The following is a 22,961-nucleotide window of genomic DNA, read 5'->3' as shown; positions in this document are numbered from 1 at the left end:
ATATTTCGTGAATTATTGATATGATGATTGTTATGTGTGTGCTTAATTATTGATTGAATTGTTGGAGAATCAATAATTAATTTTTATTTATTAGTTTTTCTTCAGCGTATTATTTATTCTTTTATTTCATTTTGTACACTATGCTTGTTTGAAATACTTTAATTGTTTTGATGTCCCCTGATTTTGTGCAAGGACTTGATCAACCCGTGTTCCGAAATTAGGGGTATCACAGTTGGTATCAGAGCACTCCAGGTTCAAGTATCCCTAGGATGTTTTTCGTTGTGTGACTTCCGCATTATGTACTCATTTACTTAGAGCTTCAGTTTAGGATTTTTTGTATTCTAAATTTGGTCCGTTAGTGCGTCCTATAGTTAAATCATTTAGTTTTGTCAGCAAATGGTAGGACACCGATTTGGAAGGTGACAGGATTGTATGCTAAATCGGTATATAAGGAAACGATTTTTATTAAGAAAACTGATTGAATGGCATAGACTACGAAAGTTGATAGTTTACGTTCACACAGTAAACACAGTTGCGAGATGGAGTAGATAATTAAATAGTGGGAAGTTATTACTTCTACACTCAGTATTGTTCAGGGAGGATGAATGTAGTTGCAGAATTGGTTTTTAAGTTCTGTTTTGAGGATTGGGGTGTTCCAAGGTTATTTAGATCAAATTAGGTGATTTAAATGATTGAAATAGACTGGTTAAAATCTCAGAATGCATAATATATATTAATATGCTAAGGACTTGAAAAATATGAAATTTTAATTAACTTACATGTTGTGGATGAAGGATTTAGTTGCTTAATATTATTCAAGCAATTTCAATTTATATTTATGTGATTTTAATCATGTATTGGCATATAATAAAATCATGTATTTATCGGATTTATATTATTCTTACTTTTGGTTTATTTGATGTATAATTATATATGTTGTATGCATTGTGGGTTTTATAGATTTATGCACCATTAATATAATATGGAGGTATTTTAGGGTCGGATTAATGAAAAAGTTAAGTCTTACCTATTTATTTATGGATTGTATGGTTTAATGCACCGGTATGGGACGGTGGCATTCTAGGAACGAATTAACCGAAAAAGTTAAGTCCTACCTATATATTTATAAGGGAACGGATTAACCATAGAGTTAAGTCCTACTTATTCGTGTTAGGTCAACGGAATAGTTGGATGGAATGCCACTGAAATAACATGGTTGGATAGAATGGATTTTATACATGTATAGATATATACTACGATATGAGCTTGACTCTCAGATCAGTGGTTAGGATGGAGGCGTATATTGCCAATTAAGATGGGTAGCTAGATTTAAGGATGTGTGGGCCCTGGTAGACGGAGGACTCGTGACCACCTTTGTGTGCGTTTTACATGAGATACCCACTATCCGGTTGGGACTGCTTTAGTCCAGTGAGAGTTTCTAGCGTGTACTTATTGAAGATGCAAGAAATTCCTCCTCTCTTTCTCTCTCTAGAATTCTTGCATTTCAACCAAAAAATATCTCCTCTCCTCTATCCATTACTTCTCCTATTTATAGATATTTACAAATGTTGATGGGCTGCTGGATCTAGGCCCATTCCTCTATGAGTTCTGGTCATCTTTGATGGGTTATTCGTGTTCGGCCCATATGGCAGTGTCTTTCTATGGGCCTGACCCATCTGTACGGACCGGATGTCGCGTTTGCAAGTCATATCCGGCCCATGTCATCTCGGGCCTCCTCAACTGCCCCCATAATTACCCCTTGTTTAATAAGGGGGTAATTATTGAAGGCGTCTCATCATGACGTTGACGGCTCGAGAAACCCACATGGGGGAACGGACGGTCAGATCCAGAATCAATGTTCCGGGGCTCGATGAATTTCTCGCCTTCCTGACGCTTCGGCCCTCGGGTCCCCCTCGCCTTTATAAGGCTCTAGAATACCACTTCATGCCTTTTTACCGTCTTCATCATCAGTCAAATCTCTCGTTCGTCTTTTTAGAACAGTACTAAATTTCTCCAGGTGAAATCCTTCAAGAGTCATTCTTCTAGCGGTCTTGCAGTGCTCTTTGTTGCTTTCTACCTCAGAGGTTAGTTTTGTTCTTTTTTACTTTCGGCAGGCTTCTCTTTACCCTTTTAGATCCTTCAATCACTTCCACCATGGTTGTAGATCTAGATGTTCTTCGTATGAGACTTAGACTTCCTGACAACATCCAAGTTAGGGTTTGCCCTAAGGATGTTAATATTATGACCGGTGCCGGCCTTCTTCCCGGCGAAGTTTTATTTTCAAACCTTCAACTGAATGTCGTTAGGTTCTCTCTGCACCCCTTCTTTAATTATGTCTTCAATAGACTGGGGATATCCCCCCTGCAGGTAAACCCCAATTTTTTTAGAATCATATCCGTTATGCTACTGTTGATTCGTGACAGAAGTCTGGACCTTGACCTCATAGATCTTCTTCTGTGTTATAAGGTCAGTAAGATCCGAACTAACGAGCCATTCTACCACCTCTACCCGATCGACAAGATGTCCATATGTACGGATACAATCAAATCTGAAAAGGGTTGGAGGGATAACATTGTGGGCATCAGTGGGGCCTGGTCTTCGCCGGCTGCAGAGGATTACCCAATCCCGAGTGCCTTTGGCGTCTGTTCTGTTTCCTCATATAAGAAATTCAAATCTCATAAAAATGATTGTCCCTGCGAAACATGCGTTCCTCGCTTTTATACTTTCTTATGTCGCTCTTTAGGTATACCTTGTGATGACTTGAGCTACAGTGTTTGCAGGGATAGGAGTAATTACTTGAAGAAATACGTTCTGAACGATATTCCTTCTTGCTCAGACCTCCTCACTTCAGACAACCTTCTAGCGCTCTCATCCCTCGGCTATACCATGAGCAGGCTTCAGATTCCATTCTTTGGTAGGAGGAAAAATACTCCCCCAGCCACTTCTGCTGCTGGAGCAACCTCCTCTCCTACATCAGCCTCTTCCTCAGCCACCATCTCTGACACCATCCCGAGTACAGTGGCTATTGATCCTGTTGTCAGCATCCCTGCTACCAACCCGAGCGCGTCTCCACAAGTCACTACTGCCCCTGCTGCCGCTGGGGGCGCTCGGGACAAAGAACGAGGCAAAAGGCCTCATCCTGACGGTGGAGTTGACCCTGAGGAGGAACCTCTTATCAGAAGGACCCGAGTCTCTGGGCCGAGTGCTCTCTTGCATCGCCCAGTCAGAGCTCCTGCCACCTCCGGGCCTGTTGCAGCTGGTGCCTCTGCTTCTGCTTCAGCTTCAGCTTCTCCTTCTCTTCCCGCTTTCCCACAGACGGCGCCAATTGAAGATGCAAGAAATTCCTCCTCTCTTTCTCTCTCTAGAATTCTTGCATTTCAACCAAAAAATATCTCCTCTCCTCTATCCATTACTTCTCCTATTTATAGATATTTACAAATGTTGATGGGCTGCTGGATCTAGGCCCATTCCTCTATGAGTTCTGGTTATCTTTGATGGGCTATTCGTGTTCGGCCCATATGGCAGTGTCTTTCTATGGGCCTGACCCATCTGTACGGACCGAATGTCGCGTTTGCAAGTCATATCCGGCCCATGTCATCTCAGGCCTCCTCACTTATATTTATCAATTATATAAATATGGAATTAGCTAATTACGAGATGTGTCTACTAATTATGAATATGTGTGGATGGATTAATTTCCACACGGATAAAAGGAATAATGAAATTTGAAATTAAATAATCAAAGTTTTCATTTCATGGATTCGTGAATTCCGAGGATAGAATTCCTTTTGTTAGAAGAGAAGAATGTAATACTCCGATATTTTAAAGGATTTATAGGATTTATTAATTGGAATTAATTACTTTTATTTTATTTTTAAATGATTTAGTTGATTTAATTTGAATTAATTTTGTTTATTTTAATTTTTAATTGATTTGTTTTATTGAGTGCTTAGATTAATTGTTTTATTTTATTTATATTTCGTGAATGATTGATATGATGATTGTTGTGTGTGTGCTTAATTATTGATTGAATTGTTGGAGAATCAATAATTAATTTTTATTTATTAGTTTTTCTTCAGCGTATTATTTATTCTTTTATTTCATTTTGTACTCTATGCTTGTTTGAAATACTTTAATTGTTTTGATGTCCCCTGATTTTGTGCAAGGACTTGACCAACCCGTGTTCCGAAATTAGGGGGTATCACAGATGCCAAGTGCCAAAGGCACTTAAAGGAACCAAAATCACAAAACTGGGCAGAACCAGTGGACGCGTGGGCATTTCATGTTGACCGGTATCTCATTTATTTTGAGCAAAGGGCATTTTCACTTTTTCAAGCCCCAGGAACCGATCGACGTGTGGTCTACACACATCAACCGATTCCTCTTGTTCTTTCATTTTCTTTTTATTTCCCATTTTGTCCAAACCCAACCTATCTAATGATGTCCACATGCACTATGATGTATTAATTATATTGGGATTGCAAGAATGCCCTCAGTGCCTTTGAATGACCTCGAATTCGAGTAAGAACCCTGCTAATGATTCAGACCCTCGTGTCTGATCCATTAATCGAGCTATAAATGACAACTTTAATCTTACTATTTAATGTTAAATTAAAAATAAAAAATTATTTTTAAAAATTATTAAAATACCATTTAATCTTCTTTTCACCCCCTTTCTCTCTCTAAAACTCTCCCCAATCTCTCTCTCTCTCAAACATAATTTTTTTTATTTTAAAGGGTATTTTTGTAATTTTAAAAAAATTAGTTTTTAATATAACATTAAATAGTAAAGTCAAATAAGTAATTTCATAACCCGGTTAACCGGTCGGATATGGATATTGAGGTAATGTGATCACTTTTTTAAAGTATAGGGGTTTTTAAAGTATAGGGGTTTTCTGAAACATATCAGGGTTTTATGATCAAATTTTGAAAATACTAGGGTTTTATGATTTTAAATCTTTTTTCTTTTTTTTTATTTGGATAAAAGTTAATATTTTTTTGAAGGGCTATCTCGTCTTTTTTAATTTTTTAAGGGTCTATTTGGATTACTGGATAATGCCTCTCTCACATGTTTTTGAAAAACCTTGTGTTATGAATACCAACTAGACTACTGGATAATACCCTTCTAACATATTTTTGAAAAACCTTGTGTTATGACTCTTCATAATTATTAATGGTGAGTTTGAAAAAATAAAATTACATTTGGCTTCTTGAAATTTTCTTTTCAAAAAAAAAAAAAAAAAAAATAGCGTGACTTCAGAAAAAGTCATATGTTTTTTTTTTTTTTCTTTCTCATTTCTCATTTTGGTTCAACCAGAAAAAAATTACGAGGAAATGTCCTTACCCTTCAAATTCTTGCTACAAATGTCCTTACGCTTCAAATTCTTGTTATGATTTAAATACATATGTCTGAGCACTTACAATTTTACATTGTCATACGCATAATGATGTCAGTGTTGCCAAATAGAATTGGCACTGGATTGATGAGAAGTTGAAAAGTATAGGAGCCAGAACCCTACTGCCTTGAGCTTGCTTCAGCCAAAGTGAACTCATCATCATCACGAGCCCTAGAGAAGGATTAGATTGTGGTGTATGGTGGTTCAAGAGTACCCCAAGATTAGCAATCAGGTGAGTTCACAAGCCGTGTTTGTTATAGCAATTAATGCATTGACCTCAATGAACAAAGCAACATGGAAAATTTAATTTCTAGCCGTACGACTATATGTATGCATGTACCAAGACAAAGTTGGAAAGTTGTACAACAACGAGGCCTTGGGCCTGGCAGATGCTTAGCTGGGCCTAAACTAATAGTCCAGTTTGGTCTAATGAAGTAACAATAAAAATAAATCAAATTAAGTATCATCTCAATAAAGTACACCCAATTCCAAATGAGTGACAGTGGGCCTAAACTACTAGTCCAGTTTGGTCCATAAAGACGTCAAGCCCAGCCCAAATCATTGATTTTGTGTTAAAATTTGGTATTAGGTTAAAATAGAAAGTGAAGTCATATCATTCATCTTGGCGAACCATATCATCCCATCTTTCACTTTCTTCATCAATTTATTTGATTCACATCATAAGTTTATCACCGCCTTTAAACGATATCCTAGTCTTGTAGAGAGTAGCAGTGCTAATACTTTCTCTAACATTGAAATTTTGAGGCAACACGGCGTGACAGATTCGAACATTGTCTACTTAATTTCTACTCCGTTTATGTCACTCAACACAAACCCTGACAGATTGAATGAGGTAGTGGAGGATGTTAAGAAATTGGGTTTCTACCCTTCACAAGCCCATTTTGTTATAGCCATTAAGGCATTGACCTCAATGAGCAAAGCAACATGGAAAAGGAAGATGGAGGTTTATGAGAAGTGGGGTTGGTCTGAGGAAGAAACAATCTTGGCTTTTACAGAATGTCCGTGGTGTATGATGGTATCCGAGGAGAAGATAATGGCAGTGCTGGATTTTTATGTCAACACAATGGATTGGAAGTCTTCCCTAATTGCCCGTGGTCCAAAATTAATGTCATACAGCTTGGGTAAGAGGATAATTCCCCAGTGTTCGGTACTTCAAGTTTTGTTGTCAAAAGGTTTGGTTAAGGAACCCATTAGCACAAATACATTGTTGGTGTCGATAGAGAGTTTGTTCCTCAAGAAGTTTGTGACCTGTTATGAGGAAGCTCCTCAGTTGTTGAAACTATACCAAGAAAAATTGGACCTTTCAAAATTATACGGCAAAGGTTATAAAAGTAAGGGGGGAACATATCAATTGTAGAAAATCCCCTGTTCTTTTTACTTGCTCTCATTTCCACCATGTGCTGTGTCTGATTCCACAACCTTTTAGAATTAGGTCTTTATGAACCAATTTTTTTCCCCTGTAATTTTATGATCTTAAGTATTTTCTTTGACAAGTATTTGTTCGATTTTGTCACAAAATGCTTAGAGAGATTTTGTGAAGCACTAATATTAATCATGCATGCATTTAGTTGAATGATTTATTATTATTTGTGCTACTCTGACTCTGCAAGATCTTGGTAATAATTAATTCCACCCATGCTGAAATGGATCCTGATAAACCAGGATCATCTCTTATCTTCGAGTAAGAAAACTGTCATCCCCTCCTTTGAGTTTGAACCATGATCTTGGGTGTTGGCTTTAACCATGGACAAGGATCAGTTGTTGACAAAGAAATCTGCTCTCTAATAGATAATAAGGCGCCGTGAAATTCTGATCATCAAGCTTTAAGAATACAGTCAACCTCCCTCTCTGACTTGCCTAATGTAGCATCTCCCATTACAATGAATCAACAGATGTTTTTTGCTTTTCAACCGCTATTCTGAACTGTTAACTGATTTATGAAATGACAAAATTGAGTTAAAACTCTACTGTACTTTTCCAAAATCAGTCATATAACCCCATGTACTAAAAAAAATATTTAAAATCTCCACTACCTTTTAAAAATTCATCATATCAACCCCAATCCTTTTGTTTGCCAATACGTGCCAACTTTGAAAATAATATATGACCATAATGCCCATTTAACCCCTTAATGACCAACATGCCCTTTTAAATTTCAAATCAAATCCATTAAACCTTTTGCATTCAGGGGTGGAGCCATGAATTTTGATTTTCATAAAGATATCTCTTTATTACCTTGATGATTTTTTTTTTTTTTTTTAAATCTATTTAAACAAATCTCAAAAAGTTTAACAAAACACGATAATAATGATTAAAATAAAGAAATACTTTAGTATTTTATACAAATAGTAGTTATGAAAATTTTTAGTTATAGTTGAAAATATTAACATATATAATATCTTTGAAAATTTCATTTACAATTAAAAATATTAACATATATAGTATCATTATTGTTGTTGGTATTCTTGTCATCACGCACTCATAATGTCTTAGTTTTCATTCCTTTGAATACCCCAAGACTTAGCAATGGAGATTAATATATAATTCTAAATATTTTTTTTTAAACACCATTTTAAGAAAATGTTTGAGGATGGTGTTAATATGACCACCACTTTTGTTAGCACACGGGTTATGTGATTGATCAAATTGGATAGTAGAAGGGGGTTTAATAATTTTAACCCTAACATCTTGGTCATTAAGGGATTAAAAGGGCATTTTGATCATATATCATTTAAAAGGTTGGCATTCAGTTACTTTTTAACAGCAAACAAACGGAATGGGGGTGACATGATGGATTTTTAAAAAGTAATGAAGTTTTTAGATAGTTTTTCTAGTATGGGGTTACGAGGCTGTTTTGGAATGGTACATGGGAGTTTCATAATTTTAACCCTTTTAAAAATATATAGATATAGATGCAGATATATCATCTTTAAATTCTCTATTAAATATATTTTTAAATATCAAATTATGATTTAAAAAATTAAATAAATAATGTTTAGAAAAAGAAAAAGCACCTTACGCTTTATAGGTATATATTTTGCAATAATGCCCTTCAATAAAATGTTACTATATTTACTAATAAGATAATTTTATTAAAGAATGCATGGAAATGTCTTTATAAAAAATGAAATGTCTTTATAAGAAATGAAAAACATATGTGATGAAAAACACTTACCCAAAATATAATCTATACTTAAAAGCATAATTTTAAAAGCTAAAAAAATTTAGCTTCATCCAAAGGTTCTACTAAGGTAAAATTGGTAAAGGTGACAATGTTTTTAATGGTTATCAAACACATTTGGAAACAAAATTTTAAAATAAAAGCGCTTTTAAATGATTTAATAGCAATCCCAGACGCACTCCTACTATTATGTGAGTTTATTGTAGATTATCCTCTAATTTGCGGTTCTACTGAGCTAAAATTGATAATAGTAACAATGTTTGTAATGGTTACCAAACACATTTAAAAGCAACATTTTAAAATAAAAACACTTTTAAATAGTCCAATGGCAAGTGTTTATGTCAGTTGATTGTAATTTGCGCGGCGAATCTGAATCCAACTTGATTTTTCGCAAAGTTCAGATGAGTCTAATTTTAAGTCCTCTCATATATATATTTCTTTTTTCCTGGCAAACTAGGGAAAGGAGGACTCGAACGTGGACTCACCCATTCGAGAAGTTGTTCTACCAACTAGACTACTGAATAATGCTTCGCTAATATGTTTTTGAAAGCCTTGTGTTCTGGATACCTCTTCATAATTATTAATGATGAGTTTGAAAAAAGAAAATTACATGTGGCTTCTTCAAATTTTCTTTTTAAAAAAAAAAAAAATCGAGTGCCTTCAAAAAGTCAAATGTTTTTTTTCTTTCATTTTGGCTAACCAGAAGAACTTGTGTGACCTCAAAATTACAAGGAAATGTCCTTACCCTTTAAATTCTTGCTATTATTTAAATACGTTTGTCTGAGCACTTATATTTTTACATTGTCATATGCATAATGATTTGAGTGCTAGAGTTTCTTGACAATGAAAAATAATATAAATAAATAAAAAAAATTGCCTTGGTGACTTTGGTCTTAACTTTCAAGCAACATGTCAAGGTTTCAAAACGAATTTTTAAAAAAATAAATAACTAACTAAAAAAAAAAAAGTCAATTGCACAGACAACCCAAAACCATTTTTATATAAGCACTAAGCAGTTTACAAATAAAACCAGACAGCAGTGCAAAAACAAAAACAATCTACATCCATCAGAAATTGTAAATTGACAAGCAACAAAAGCGGGGAGTGCGCTATGTGCTTCACATAGGAGGGGCATGGCAATTCTTGCTACTCACCCGTAAAAAAAACTGCACATTTTTGGGGCAATAACTAGACTCCTATCTCTAGCGGTAAAAATCCCAAATCTTGTTGAACTTTAGTGCTCATCCAGTGCCATGTGAACTCAACCTACCATAAAATGTTCCAACAGCACGGAGAAGTGAGTGTTTGAAAACCGCTGCTAGGGACCGGAGTGAAGAATTTGACAAGCACTTTCAGGCAAAACGGCAAAGAGATATTACCAAAGGCATCTCAGGTGAAAGGATAGAAGTTTGAGAAGAGCAAACTGCCTATAAGGATGTAGGCAGCACAGTATGCCCAAATCAGATGTCCCCATCTCTTGCCATTGCAAGGAGATACCACCAAGTATGACGCGTACCAATAGAGAGGAGGGCTGGCTGATAAGAAACGTGTCGAAACCTGTCAAATCCATCCGGTGTCATAAACTAGTGTATTTCAATGAACTCCAACTTCAATTTAAGGAAGTCCATTCAAATTTTACACACAAACTGCTTTACATAACATAAAATATGGTGAACTGAAAGTACCTGCACATGCATGACAAAAAATGCTGTGGCTGCCATGAATCCCAAGTGCAGAACAAATGGAAGAAGAAGAATTGACGAGTGCTTGGGCTTATATGACGAATTATTTTCTAATGGAGAAGTAATAGGATCCACTCCTTTGGTCGATTTTTTACGCCGTCTAAGAACTTGATCTTCTGCTACAAATCAAATAATCAAATGAGATTGTTCTGTGTATGTTGCAGCCAAACAAAATGGAAGAATTATGCATTTCAAAATATGAACAGCTTAAACTTGGAGTTAGTGTTCGTGACCACCAGGGTCCTGCAAGCCCTGATCCTCACAAGGGAGTGCACTCTCACGGGGGAATGACCCTGCTAGAAATGTAGGTGCGGATGTCGGATGCCATCCCATTTTTTTAAAAGATCAGCAAACCCAAAGTCCTTCCATGTCTTTGGTCCTAAATACAAATAACTAGGAAATAAGAATAATTGAAAAACACGTGACATTGATCCTAGTCACAATGTAAAGACCATAAATTACAAAACAACTCCATCCAGAGAAGTGCATTATTTGCTAATATAAACATCTACATTTGGGAACTAAGTTGCAAAATGGGAAGGGATCAGGCACCCCTTTTCTGCACAAAGTTGATCAGTGGATGTGCTCTTTTTATTTTTTCAGCTGATTAGTGGATGTGCTTAAGGGTAAGATAAGACAAGAGTTGATCAAGTTTCCCATATGAGTGCTCAGTCTCGTGTGTAGTATTACTTGTTGCGAGGGAGCAGGAGTACCTTTTAGGCAGTAATAGTATCGGTTATAAGTTACTTATGTCCTCCAATTCTTTAAAACGAGTGTCAATGTGCATGTGTAAACAATGTGTAATGTTTATATATTATCTTTTTATGTTATTGGTAGATCTATATTTTTATACAAAAAGGAGGAATAGGCTTGACCACCAATGATTGAATGTTCTAGTTTGCTATGGAGCGACACTTGACTAAAAGAGAAGCATAATAACAGACTTTTAAGGGTCATTACCTAGTATTGTCCTTGTTAATCGAGGAACTGGAGTAATTACAGACTCCAAACTAATTTTTTATTTGCCTCCTAACCTTGAGTTTTAACCTTACTTATTAAGTAAAGCCAATAGCAAGGAAGCTAGAATGATCCCCTATCCTAGAAGATGAGGAGTTACAGGAAGTGGAGGGATTATAAGGTGGAACAACCCTCTCCTAGATATGTTGATGGAAGATGCCAATATAGACAAGGAAGATTTAGAGTGATCTTATTTGCTAAGTTTGTTAGGTTGTTAACTTGTTATGTAAATTTTATAAAAAGGTCTTTCTGAATTTAAGTAATGAACCGTTGAGGACAAGTTATAGTTTTTGTGTATCACAATCACTTCTTTTATGGGTAGTTATTAGTTATATATCATGTTATGTGGTTTTTGTTTATCACTTATTCTCTTATCAACCATTTTAGTAGACCTAAAATGCCCTAAATATCTTCCGAGCACATTTACACGTGATATATCTTTTCTGGTGCTTACTTTTTATGTGCTATTTTACCCTGCTTTTACTATTTTTTGATATATTAATCTATGTTTAAAAATATAAAATTCAAAACTTAAAAAGCTTATGATCCAGTGCCTCATGTTTTCCACCTTGCCTTGTGCTTTCTCCATTTAAACAATGCTCCATAAGGAGTGTTCACCACTCCAGAAAAGAAGTCCAGTCATCCCTATAATCCCCAAATATTGTGATCCCTACCCTCCTCTAAAGTTTATCATGCCAAGGCATAGCTTTCCTAAAGACATTTCATTGAATAACTAAGCCTTCCAATTCCCAAACCTTGCGTATGAATCAAAGAGAAAACTTATGATTCCTTAGTTTTCATTTCTTTTTCCTTTTCTTCCATCTTTGCAGATAGTTTTCAGGTTTTTTTTCTTGTCCTTAATTTGATTTCCAAGATAATAAATAAAAAAATATTTAAAGCTTGGAATAAAATAAAGGGTTAAAAAAATAAAAAACCCTGAACTATTGAGGAATCAGCAACTAACCCCTTGAACTACTAAAGTTGCAACTAACCCCCTGAACTATGCATTTTATTGCAGATAGCCCCGTCCATTATTGTTCCGGTCGGATCTTGCCGGAACAGTGACTACGTGACAGTCATGACATACACTATAATTTTAATGACCATAATACCCTTGTGAATTTGAAAAGACACTAATGCCCCTTATTGTAACTATTAAACCCAAACACCTTTTAAACACCCCAACCACACCCTGATACTATGTGTATGGAAGAAGATGAACAGTGACAGAGGGCATAAGGCTGTGCTTGGGTGTACAAGCCTGTTATCCTTTTCCCAAAAGTTTTTTTTTTTTTTTTTTGAAGATTAAAGTTGGCGGTTGTTGTCATTTTGATTGGTTATGAAATTATCAACTGCCACGTCATCAATTAAGGGTATAACTCTCAAAACTAAGTAGTTTTAATTAAGGGTAAACTAATCTTTTAATATTTCTGACCAAGTCACCTACCAGAATGCAACATATCAATAGTTTAGGGGATTTCTTGTAACAAATTAATAGTTTGGGGTGGGGGTGGTGTAGTTCAAGAGGGTTTGTTGCAAAATGCCAATAAATCAGGGTGGGGTTGTTGCAAAATGCCAATAAATCGGGGGGGTTTATTGCATTTTACCCTAAAATAAATGAAAACTTGGCATATTATAACAGATTTGGCTTGGGGAAGTCGATAGGGGAAGGGTGGTATACGATCAGAAAGTCAGTCATAAGATTCCAAGTTTTTCTTGGCAACTAATTGGTGTTTTACACTTTGTACTTCCTAGTGTTGCCTATCATCTCTAATAAACTATAAACAAAAAGGAAAGGATAGGCACTAGCTAACTCATGCACTCGACTGAAATAAAAATCACATAGGTTAGGTGTATGGGGAAAAACACATAATGTTATGTCGATACCTATCAACCACTTCAACATAGACCCTCCGAATTGCTCCAAAATTTAAAAAACTCACCACTTTATAAAATACCAAATCAAACAAAAAGGCCATGATCCTACATACCCATCAAATTTTCTCCCAAACCTGAAATTAGATATACCGCTGAAAATAAAAATATCCGCAAGTATCTTCTATCAAACCAGAAGAGAAGAATTCTAACTGATACAACTCGGAAGTAACATTGCACAGGGAATCCGCCAGTTAAGCAAATTCAATGTCACTTTCATATCTATCAATTGATGTTTCCACAAAATTAATTTCTTAGATGGTATTCTTGTATGTAATCTCAAATCAAGAAAATTGAAATGATTGCACTGGAGAAAATAAAGGAAACATTATAGTAGGTGATAAAATAATGGACAGCAGACTTGGATACTTCCAACATGAAAATGTTATTCATGATAGCATCATGGTACATGCACTACTATAAGGAATAAATGACAAACTGAAAAGTACAGGATAAAAATAATCTAGTTCAACCAGTGCCCAAATTATTCTTTACAGTTCAGCCACTTGCAATGTGAAGAATTAAATCCATGCAAAAATGATGAACTAAGTGGTTCGATCAATGAAGAGTGTGATGATTGGTTACCCACCAAGCGCTTCAGTACAACATTATATTTTTGCCTTCCAGACAAACAGGGTGTATAAGTATCAACAGGTAAGTGAAAAGACAAATTGTGTTCAAAATTCATACCTCTCTGTATTTTGGAAGAAAGTTTCCCTGAAAAGTAAGTGCTGTTTGATCTTGCATCCACCCCCGAAGAAATAAGCACAGCAGAAGAGGTTTTATCCTCAGGAGAAGCTAGAAAACCAAGTGAGAAAAAAATTTCAGGCTGCAACTTCACATAATGGATGATTGAGCAAAGCACTAAAGACAGTATGGGAGATGCGAGCAGGAAATTTGGCAACTGTTTTAGTTGGAAATATCTCAATAAACCCATTCCCCTGAAATAAAAAGAAACTATCAATATTTGAAAAACAAATCCACATCTTCTACACTTTCATTTTTTATAAAACAATCTAACTACTAGAAGAAAACATGATTTGTACATGAATCTAGTTCCCTTTTCCATCCATGAACAGTGAAAGTTAATAAAAAAAACTCAACAAGGTCAACAAAGCAAGTAATACTCAAATGTAGACCCAGAGTAATTATTCACGGGATATCAGACGTCACAATCTCCTACTAATCTAAACCACCTTGAGATTGAACGAACATTTGCAAATACAATATCATATCTCTATCAGAACACAGTATTTATAATAGAAACGGATTAAAAAAGGAAATTAACTGATAAAAGAATTACCAATAACATACCAATAATGACTTTGAATATAGTTGTATAGTAAAGGAAGTCTTGCCTTGCACCAAGCCCTCAGTTCATCTGGAAAATGTCCAAGACACATATTGTAGTATCCATATGCTTGAAAAGCAATAAACGGAACAAAAATACACAGACAACGCAAAGCTCCAGCAGTAAGAACCTTGACTGCCAACTGCCAAAGGAAATTAATAAGAAGAAGAAGAAGAAGAAGAAGAAGAATACCATATCTAAAATTTTAAAGGATGCATGTGTTGGCAATGGTGAAAACTTGACGTTGCAAAATATTCTTCAAATTGTAGAAGTTTTAAGATGATTTTGACTAAGACTGGATATATGGATGTAGTTCTAATAGAACCAAAGAGAGAGAGAGGCATGGAGTAAATGTTTTGTCTCCAGACTTGGTATTCCGTAAGAAAGAAGAAGATGAACGAAGCGGATAAGGGTAAAAAGTTGAGTGTGAATTTTACATCGCTTAAGAAAATAAAAAATTCTAAAAACTTGTAGTATTCAATTAATTATCTTCTATCAATGGGCTCTAGCCTCCTAATAGATTTATTGGAGAATGTAATTATAGGAGTTTTTTTTTTTTGATAAGTAAAGATTGCATAAAAATTCTAAAAACTTGTAGTATTCAATTAATTATCTTCTATCAATGGGCTCTAGCCTCTTAATAGATTTATTGGAGAATGTAATTATAGGAGTTTTTTTTTTTTTTTTTTTTTTTTTTTTTGATAAGTAAAGATTGTATAAAAAGCGTTCAAACAGGGACTGCATCCTTCGTTATAGGAGCTATTTTAGCCCTTGATTGAATATTGATAGGAGTGATTAAGCCTTTGATAGAATATTAATTGGAGTGATTCACGAGATTGATTTTAAAACATATTTCTATCAATATAATTTTCATATTTATCACATGTTTGTATTCTTTCAACTATGAATAGAAGTGATCATTGTAAACAAAATTAAGAGAGAATAAAATGAAAGAAATGTAGCCCTTTGGGCTTTGTGTGCCGCAGATGTAGGCTGCAATAGCCAAACCATGTTATATACTCTCTTCAATCTTTTGTTTTTCAACAAGATTCTTCTACAATTACTATAATATACTATCATGTATAACTTACTACATGTAATTAAATTACTACTTCCTCTGTCCCATATTAGATGTCCCTTTTGGGGAGTAGAATTACTAAGTTTTCCTTTTAAGATTGAATATATATATATATATATATATATATATAATCAAGTTTGAAATTTTTTAAAACTTCCAGGGTATTTTAGGGAAAGATATGAAATGTGTTGTTTGAACTTTTCAAGTGGACAAGTACTTTGGGACAACCCAAAAAGGAAGGATGGACAACTGAATTGGGACGGAGGGAGTATTAGATAGGAAACAATCACATCTAAATTCTCAAAAGTATCAATAATTAGTTTGTGCCAAAATGCATACATATCTTTATATCCCCGCAAAATCCCCATCTTCTCGCCATCTGATTGCATGCATCTTACTTATTCGAAATAATATCGCTTCCTCGAATTTTAAATGCCTCCTCAAAATCGAGTATACTAGTTCCATGTGAATGTAGATGTAGAAAAAATTATCAAGCAGGGAAAGTGATTTCTTTCAATAAAGCAAAAATAATGATTTCTACTTGTAAAAAATATATATAATGATTTCTAATGTAAAATGGTAAAGTATCTCAGTTAACATCAATTGCCCCAACTTATACATTTAATGGGAGTAAAAGGCAAACTAAGGGAAGAGGGGATGCTACTGGATACCAACCACGTGGAACTCTCAGTTTGTAAGTGGCCAGATTCAGTTCCGTATCATAACCATCATGTACATCTCAGCCTCCATGCATATTGTGCAGGCCACACACTAGGTGTTTAGAAATGAGATTAAGCATTTGCAGATTATTGCTGAGATGAATAGCAACACTTGTTTGGCTTCGAAATGGATAGTTTCCAGTTAAACACAAAGTATAATAAATTGTAAGCTTGTAATTAAAACATTTTTTTGATAAGTAAGTTTGTAATTAAAACATTGTTAACTGAATAAAATAAAAACTTACAAAAGCATGCTTTTGGAGGAAGATAGCATCATAAGCCTGATGCATAGTCTGAAAACAAATATATCCCGCATTAAGCACCCCATTTGACCTTGCAGATCCAGAGAGAGCAAGACAAAGAGTTGCAAAATTAATTTTACCAGACATTAGATAATATAATCCTCCAATAGATAACAGGGAATACAGACTCTCAGAATATCTGCATATTCAAAAAAGAATTTCATATTCAGTATTACCATTTTTCAATTCAACAAAATGCAATGAGAGGTGTAAAGAATACATTGATGAGTAGAATGTTGAAGCTGGATTGAAGCAAAATAAAATTGATGCTCGCAAGGCTGAATCTGGGTCCTTCAAAATAATAAGCGAAAGCCTGTAAAAGAGAGAGAGTCAGAAACAAGAAGTTAGAAATTCAAAGCATGTGAACATATATACACGGAGGAACTAGGAATTTATTCTAGTGGGAGCTGATTTATAACAAAAGTAAAATAAACTAAAATTCTTTAAATATTATGATGGGGAAATGATATTCTCACTCCACAAAAGTACTCTTGCATTACTACATTTTAGAAAGAAACAATTGTCCTTCAAAACTACTCTCGTAGTTCACATTGTCCTGAGGAATACTGTTGTTAAGCTCCACTTTTAAGAGGTAATTGTGTCATTTATTTTATGAGAAAATAAAATGAAGTGTGATATCACATTCCTTTCGAGGGAACTAATATATATATATGGAAGCAACTTTATATTTATAGTAATATATGAATATAAAATTTATAAAAAAAAAAAAAAATGACTAGGAGCAGCTGCCCCCACTGGGCATAAGGTGGCTCCACCACCATATACAAACACACATATACATGAACATGTAAAAGTATATCCTCCATGAGTTTATGATTTTGCTATACATATTTATAAAACAAGTAGTTACCTCATGAAATTTTCAGCCTTGATAATATTTAATTGATTTTAGATTGCAATCAAATTATTGTTAAACAACCTTTCAAAAAAAATTATTGTCAAACAAGGTCTAACATAATAGTAAGCCTTTGTTGAGTTAAATACTTTATGCATTCATCATAGGGTCCCCGTATCTGAATTTTCTCCTAAATTTGCAGTATTATTGCATTGTAAGCCATTCTACTTCACTATTGAGTGAAACAATAACTCAGTCTTTAATTTTACAGAGCTCCCAACAAAGTTCATGTGTATACATAAACACACACATATATATGAAAACAATTATCAAGACACTTACCTGTAAAGACAAAGAGCAGCAAAAACAAACGCAGTGTTATTGAGTACATAGCCAGATAATCCCAGCACAGCTCTATGTCCAATAAGTGGAATCAATGGCTCAAAAACTGGAACAAAAATCATAATTTTTTACAAAACCCACCAATTAATACCAAATTAACAACAAAATATTAAGTCTTGATAGCTAAAAGAAGTGAATTAACCAACCTGTTCGAGACAACAAAGAAATGCAAATGGGAAGAAGAGGCAAGAACGCGTAAGACCGTTCGTATTCATATCCACATTGTGCGATGCGTACAAAGTACACACTGTCCCATACGATACCGTCCTCGATTGAGGAGGCGATGTGAGGGAAGCGAATGGGGTGGTTGGTGGTGGTGTTGGAAGATAGGCAATTAGGGTTTATGGATGCGGAGGTGTCGTAGGGGCTAAAGAGAGACCTCCATAGGATGATTAGGGTTATGAGGATGAGTCTCGACGCAATTGCTGATCGAAGAACGATGCTAGTGTGGCGGGTTTGGACAGGGTTGTAAATGAAGGACTTGATCGCCATTGATTTGCTCTGTACATAGAGAGAATTTAAGAAAAAGAAAGAAATGTTGTCAATAAAGGGTCTGTTTGTTTCATAAAAATGTGAGGAAAGGAAAGGAATGCCTTTTGCATTTTCTAACCCTTATAAAAGTGGACCAAAAGGAAAGAAATAATAAGTGTAATAATTATGTGTTTTTTTAATATTTTTTATAATAAGTATATTTCAAAATGCCTTTATTGCTTATAAAATAGAATAATTTGTCCTTCATTTTCTCGCAATTGTAATAATGACACTAGTATAAAAATAAAAAAATATAATTAGTATGTTATTCATTCCTTTCTCTTTCTATCTTTATAATAATGTAATTATTTCTTGAGTAAAAAATACTTAATAACACAGTAAACCTCCTTTCTCTTTTTTTTTTATTATTTATTAATCAACCAATTGAATCAGATGAAAGGTGAAACTATTCATTCCTTTCTCTTTTTTGTTTTTATACTAATGCTATTATTTTTTTCCTTTTACTCCTATTATTTAAAAATAATTTGAGTAAATTACGCTGACTTCTTTCTTGTGGTTTTCCTCTATTACACCTAGTTATATTTGGATGCTTGTGAACCAATCGGTCCAATTGCCGTCAGATTTGGTAAAATTAACAATGACACCCTTACAATCACCTGCTTAAATTGGCTTTATTACCCGACTTGTAAATTAACCTATTGGAATCATAAATTTACTATTTTAATCTTTCTAGGTCATTTAAATGGACGAAACTAATCTCCCCATCTCTACATGCCTGTCTTCTTTCATTTCACCACCTTACAAAATTGAGAAAGTATTGTTGGAAATTTTTATATATAAATAATAAAAATTATTTTATGGTCCTATGCATTAAGTTTTCTAAAATAGAATTGCAATGTGTTTATTTATACTTGATGGAGTGGGTTGTCTAATTGGGAGTATGGTTTTATATCGTTGGATTGTGGTTTTCCAACTTATTTGGTATGATTTAATTCTAACAATTGATATCTAAGTTTCCATGACAGAAAAGGAGTCTTAGGTATGTTTATTTGTGGAGAAGTCGTCCCCCTATTATTGTTATATATAAGGGTTTTAACAACCCTATCCAGGGCCGGCCCTGAGATTTCAAATATTTTGAGAGGCCCTAGGCGAACTTTCAAATGTGAGTCCCATAAGTTTCACACGCGCAAAAAAAATTATATGAGTGCGGAATTTTCACACGATATTTTCAAATTCTTTAGCTAATATAATTGTGCGTCTGTGCATTATGCATAAGACAAATAACTAATAACTATAAATTTATCACCACCAACAAATAATTGTGCGCCTATAGAGTGTGCATAAGACAACTAACTAATGACTATAAATCTATCACCACCAATAAATAATTGTGCGTCTGTGCAGTGTGCTTAAGACAACTAACTAATAACTAGGGTTGCAAATGAGCCGAGCCGAGCTTTGGGCTACTCAGGCTCGGCTCGTCTAAGTCAGAGAGTTGCTCGAGCTCTGCTCGGTAATTTTTTGACGAGCTTGAGCTCAGCTCGGTTCGGGCTCGTATGTGGCTGTGTATATATAATATATATACATATATGTATATACTATCTATCAAATCGGGGAACCTTTTTGGATCTGGAAAAACACCACCATCAGTACTTCACATATTAAACATTCTTCTCTATTCTTGAGTCTCCTTCACCAACTTCAATTTCATAAATGATTTATCAGATCTATAACAATATTATTAAGCTAGAGAGAGGGGGGGAGGAGAGAGATAGATAAACCTAACTTGATGTTGCTTAGGAGTATAAGACAGTCACCTGAGAAGTAGAAGGACGAAGTAGGACGGTGGATTTCCGTTGCAATATGTCAGTGGGATTGGAGAAGATGGTTTCAACATGTTGCGGCTATTTCTGAGGGTTTTTTTTAATCTACCCTTAAGATATTATAAGGTGAATCCAATGGCTGAGATGAATTTAGATTTAAATGGGCTACTTAATGGCTGAGTTGAATTTAGATCTAAATGGGCTACTTAATTAAATGGGCTTCCAAATGCCCAAATACTAATTGAGTCAATAAAAATATCTATGAATTTGGGCTAGATTTATATATATGGGCTACTTTTAAATATAACATATATATATATATATATATATATATATGTAAACGAGCCAACTCACGAGCTCACGAGCTTAACATTGTTCAAGCTTGGTTCGTTTACTAAATGAACGAGCCCAAGCCGAGCTTTTAACGAGCTGAACCCAAGCTGTTCATGAACGGCTCGGTTCATTTGCAGCCCTATATATAACTATAAATTTTTATCACCACTAATAAATAATTGTGCACTTGTGCAGTTTACATAATACAACTAACTAATAACTATAAATCCATCACCGCCAATAAATAACTGTGAGCCTATACAGTGTGCATAAGATAGGTAACTAATAACAATAAATCTATCAACTAAAGAGTGCGAAATTTTAACAGGCACAAAAAAGTTATGCAAAATTTTAACAGGCACAAAAAAGTTATGCGAAATTTTAATTAATATGAGATGATAAGAACACAAAATATATTAATGTTGAAAACACGCAAAAGAAAACCCGGTCTTGGTGCTTTAAAAAGGGCATGATCCAATTTACATCAAAAAATTAAAAGGAAATATTCAACGCAACTTAGTCAGAAAAATCAAAATTCAACTTTATATCAAAGTAAATGTTCAAGGCAAATAACCTCACGAGATGCTAAGAAGAGTGTCCTGCTAACACGTGAAAGAATATCACATTTTTTATTTTTTTTTTGATAAATCACAATTAACATAAAACGGATGGAGAATCAAACGGAAATAACTAAGCATTGCCGATCATACAATAAATATAATATTAAAAAAATCTAAAATCAAGCAGTTTGGTCGAATGATCTACTGGCTGGAGTTTTCACGGGAGCTTTGTGTGTATTTTTGTGTGTCTTTTTTGGGAGCCAATTACCCCTCTCTTGATTTCAGGATGAGGAATCAACTTTAGTAGCAGTGATTGATTGATCATTGCTACAGAAGACCTGTGCAAATTAATAGAACTTTTGTTTTGTTAAAGCCCGCTCTTGTTTTCCATGTGTTTGTACATTCTGATGGCGCAAGTACTTTGAGCCTTTGACAGTATTATTAAATGAAATTCTAGCTGAGCCAACTTCAAATAACATCAATAATGGTGGCATGTATCTTCATATAAAAATAAAATAAAAAAACAAAAGTATGAGCATAATTTAGAGATCGAAAAAGTCAATTATTACCTCAGGTCAACCCAGAAGGGATCCTTAATTTTCGTAGGATTGAATGTGAAAATGCAAAAAATTATGAGGAAAAGGGGTATGGTTGCTGCTGTTGTGAGACTGGAGTGGACTTAGGGAGAGGAAAACAAAAAGATCGATTCATGCAAAAGGAGAGAGAAGAGAGAGAGAGGATGAACATATCTTGTCACGGTGTCACCTAGCGGAGGCTGCGTCCTGCGGAGTGTCGAAGCAGATTGTGCAGTCTGAAAAACTTGCCCTAGCTCAAAAAAAAAAAAAATTTTTTTTTTTTTTTACCATATCCTATGGGCCTAAAAATTTGAGGCCCACTAAAATTTGAGACTTGCCCTAACATGTTTTTTTTTTAATTTCTCCATCCCTTGCGGCCGACCGGATCAAAATCCTCTTCTGCACAACAGTAGGACCGGTTACAGCCAATGAGTTAAAATCGTAAAAGTTAAAAATTAAAAAACAAAATTTTTGTATATACATACACACATACGTATGAGACCAAATCAAAACCAGACCAACTTTTTACTCTGTTTTTTTCTCTCAATACAAACATTTCCCTAACATCACAACATTTCCCTAATTTACATCCTAACTTTTTCATCACCAACATCCCACTTATTGTACAAATACATAAATAAACATATCTTAGTATAAATTGTATATCACAACATTTTCCTAACCTAAGCTACATCTCAACTTTTTCCTCACTAATATCCCAACTTTTTCCTTACCAACATCACACGATTCATTGCTTTATCTTGTTTGAGATGTACATTAGAAAAATGATGGGATGGTAGTAAGGAGAATTTTGGAAAATATTGGGATGTTATTAAGGAGAAAGTTGGGATGTATAGACTTTGTATATTTACACTAAAAACTGATTTACCTACATCCCAACTTTTTTCTTACCAGCATCTCCAATTTTCTCCTTACCAACATCACACTATTCATTGATTTATCTTATTTGGAATACATGTTAGAAAAATGTTGGGATGCTAATAAGGAGAAAATTAGAATGTACGTTAGGAAAATATTGCGATGCAAGACAAACGATCCAAACATTTCCTTAACAAGAGAAATAGATGAATAGTAGACCGTATTCTAAGAAAATATTGGGATGTACATTAATAAAATATTGGGATGTTGTTAAGGAGAAAGTTGGAATGTATAAATTT

General features: G+C 34.5%; 2 protein-coding genes across 11 annotated transcripts; one reads left to right on the top strand and one right to left on the bottom strand.

Moving 5' to 3' along the window:
• Positions 1–5,592: 5,592 nt before the first annotated feature.
• LOC132270105 (uncharacterized) lies at positions 5,593–6,774 on the top strand. The gene is made up of 2 exons (XM_059771310.1): positions 5,593–5,628; positions 5,986–6,774. Exons 1-2 carry the CDS (start codon positions 5,593–5,595, stop codon positions 6,772–6,774), a joined length of 825 nt encoding a protein of 274 aa, XP_059627293.1.
• A 2,796-nt stretch (positions 6,775–9,570) lies between these two features.
• LOC132271444 (uncharacterized) lies at positions 9,571–22,022 on the bottom strand. 10 transcript variants are annotated; one of them, XM_059772826.1, is made up of 10 exons: positions 20,310–20,603; positions 18,147–18,501; positions 17,941–18,046; positions 16,963–17,055; positions 16,686–16,881; positions 14,607–14,785; positions 13,983–14,233; positions 10,284–10,459; positions 9,978–10,155; positions 9,571–9,864 (listed from the first exon to the last, which is right to left on the bottom strand). In XM_059772826.1, the coding sequence occupies exons 2-9, from the start codon at positions 18,490–18,492 to the stop codon at positions 9,988–9,990; spliced, it is 1,515 nt and encodes a 504-aa protein (XP_059628809.1). In that variant the 5' UTR covers positions 18,493–18,501; positions 20,310–20,603; the 3' UTR covers positions 9,571–9,864; positions 9,978–9,987. The 10 variants fall into 10 exon arrangements, 8 of the variants coding, with proteins under 8 accessions (XP_059628809.1, XP_059628808.1, XP_059628805.1 ...); XM_059772825.1 differs by lacking the exon at positions 20,310–20,603 and adding an exon at positions 21,778–22,022 and having other exon boundaries at positions 9,571–10,155; XM_059772822.1 differs by having other exon boundaries at positions 9,571–10,155; positions 20,310–20,602.
• Between the last annotated feature and the right edge of the window lie 939 nt (positions 22,023–22,961).

The sequence above is a fragment of the Cornus florida genome, unplaced genomic scaffold, assembly GCF_030987335.1.
Source record: "Cornus florida cultivar Cherokee Brave unplaced genomic scaffold, ASM3098733v1 CherokeeBrave_3.0.0_Hap2_Chr08, whole genome shotgun sequence".
NCBI lineage: Eukaryota > Viridiplantae > Streptophyta > Magnoliopsida > Cornales > Cornaceae > Cornus > Cornus florida.
The sequence above is the reverse complement of the archived record's forward strand: the minus strand, read 5'-3'. Positions and strand labels throughout refer to the sequence as shown.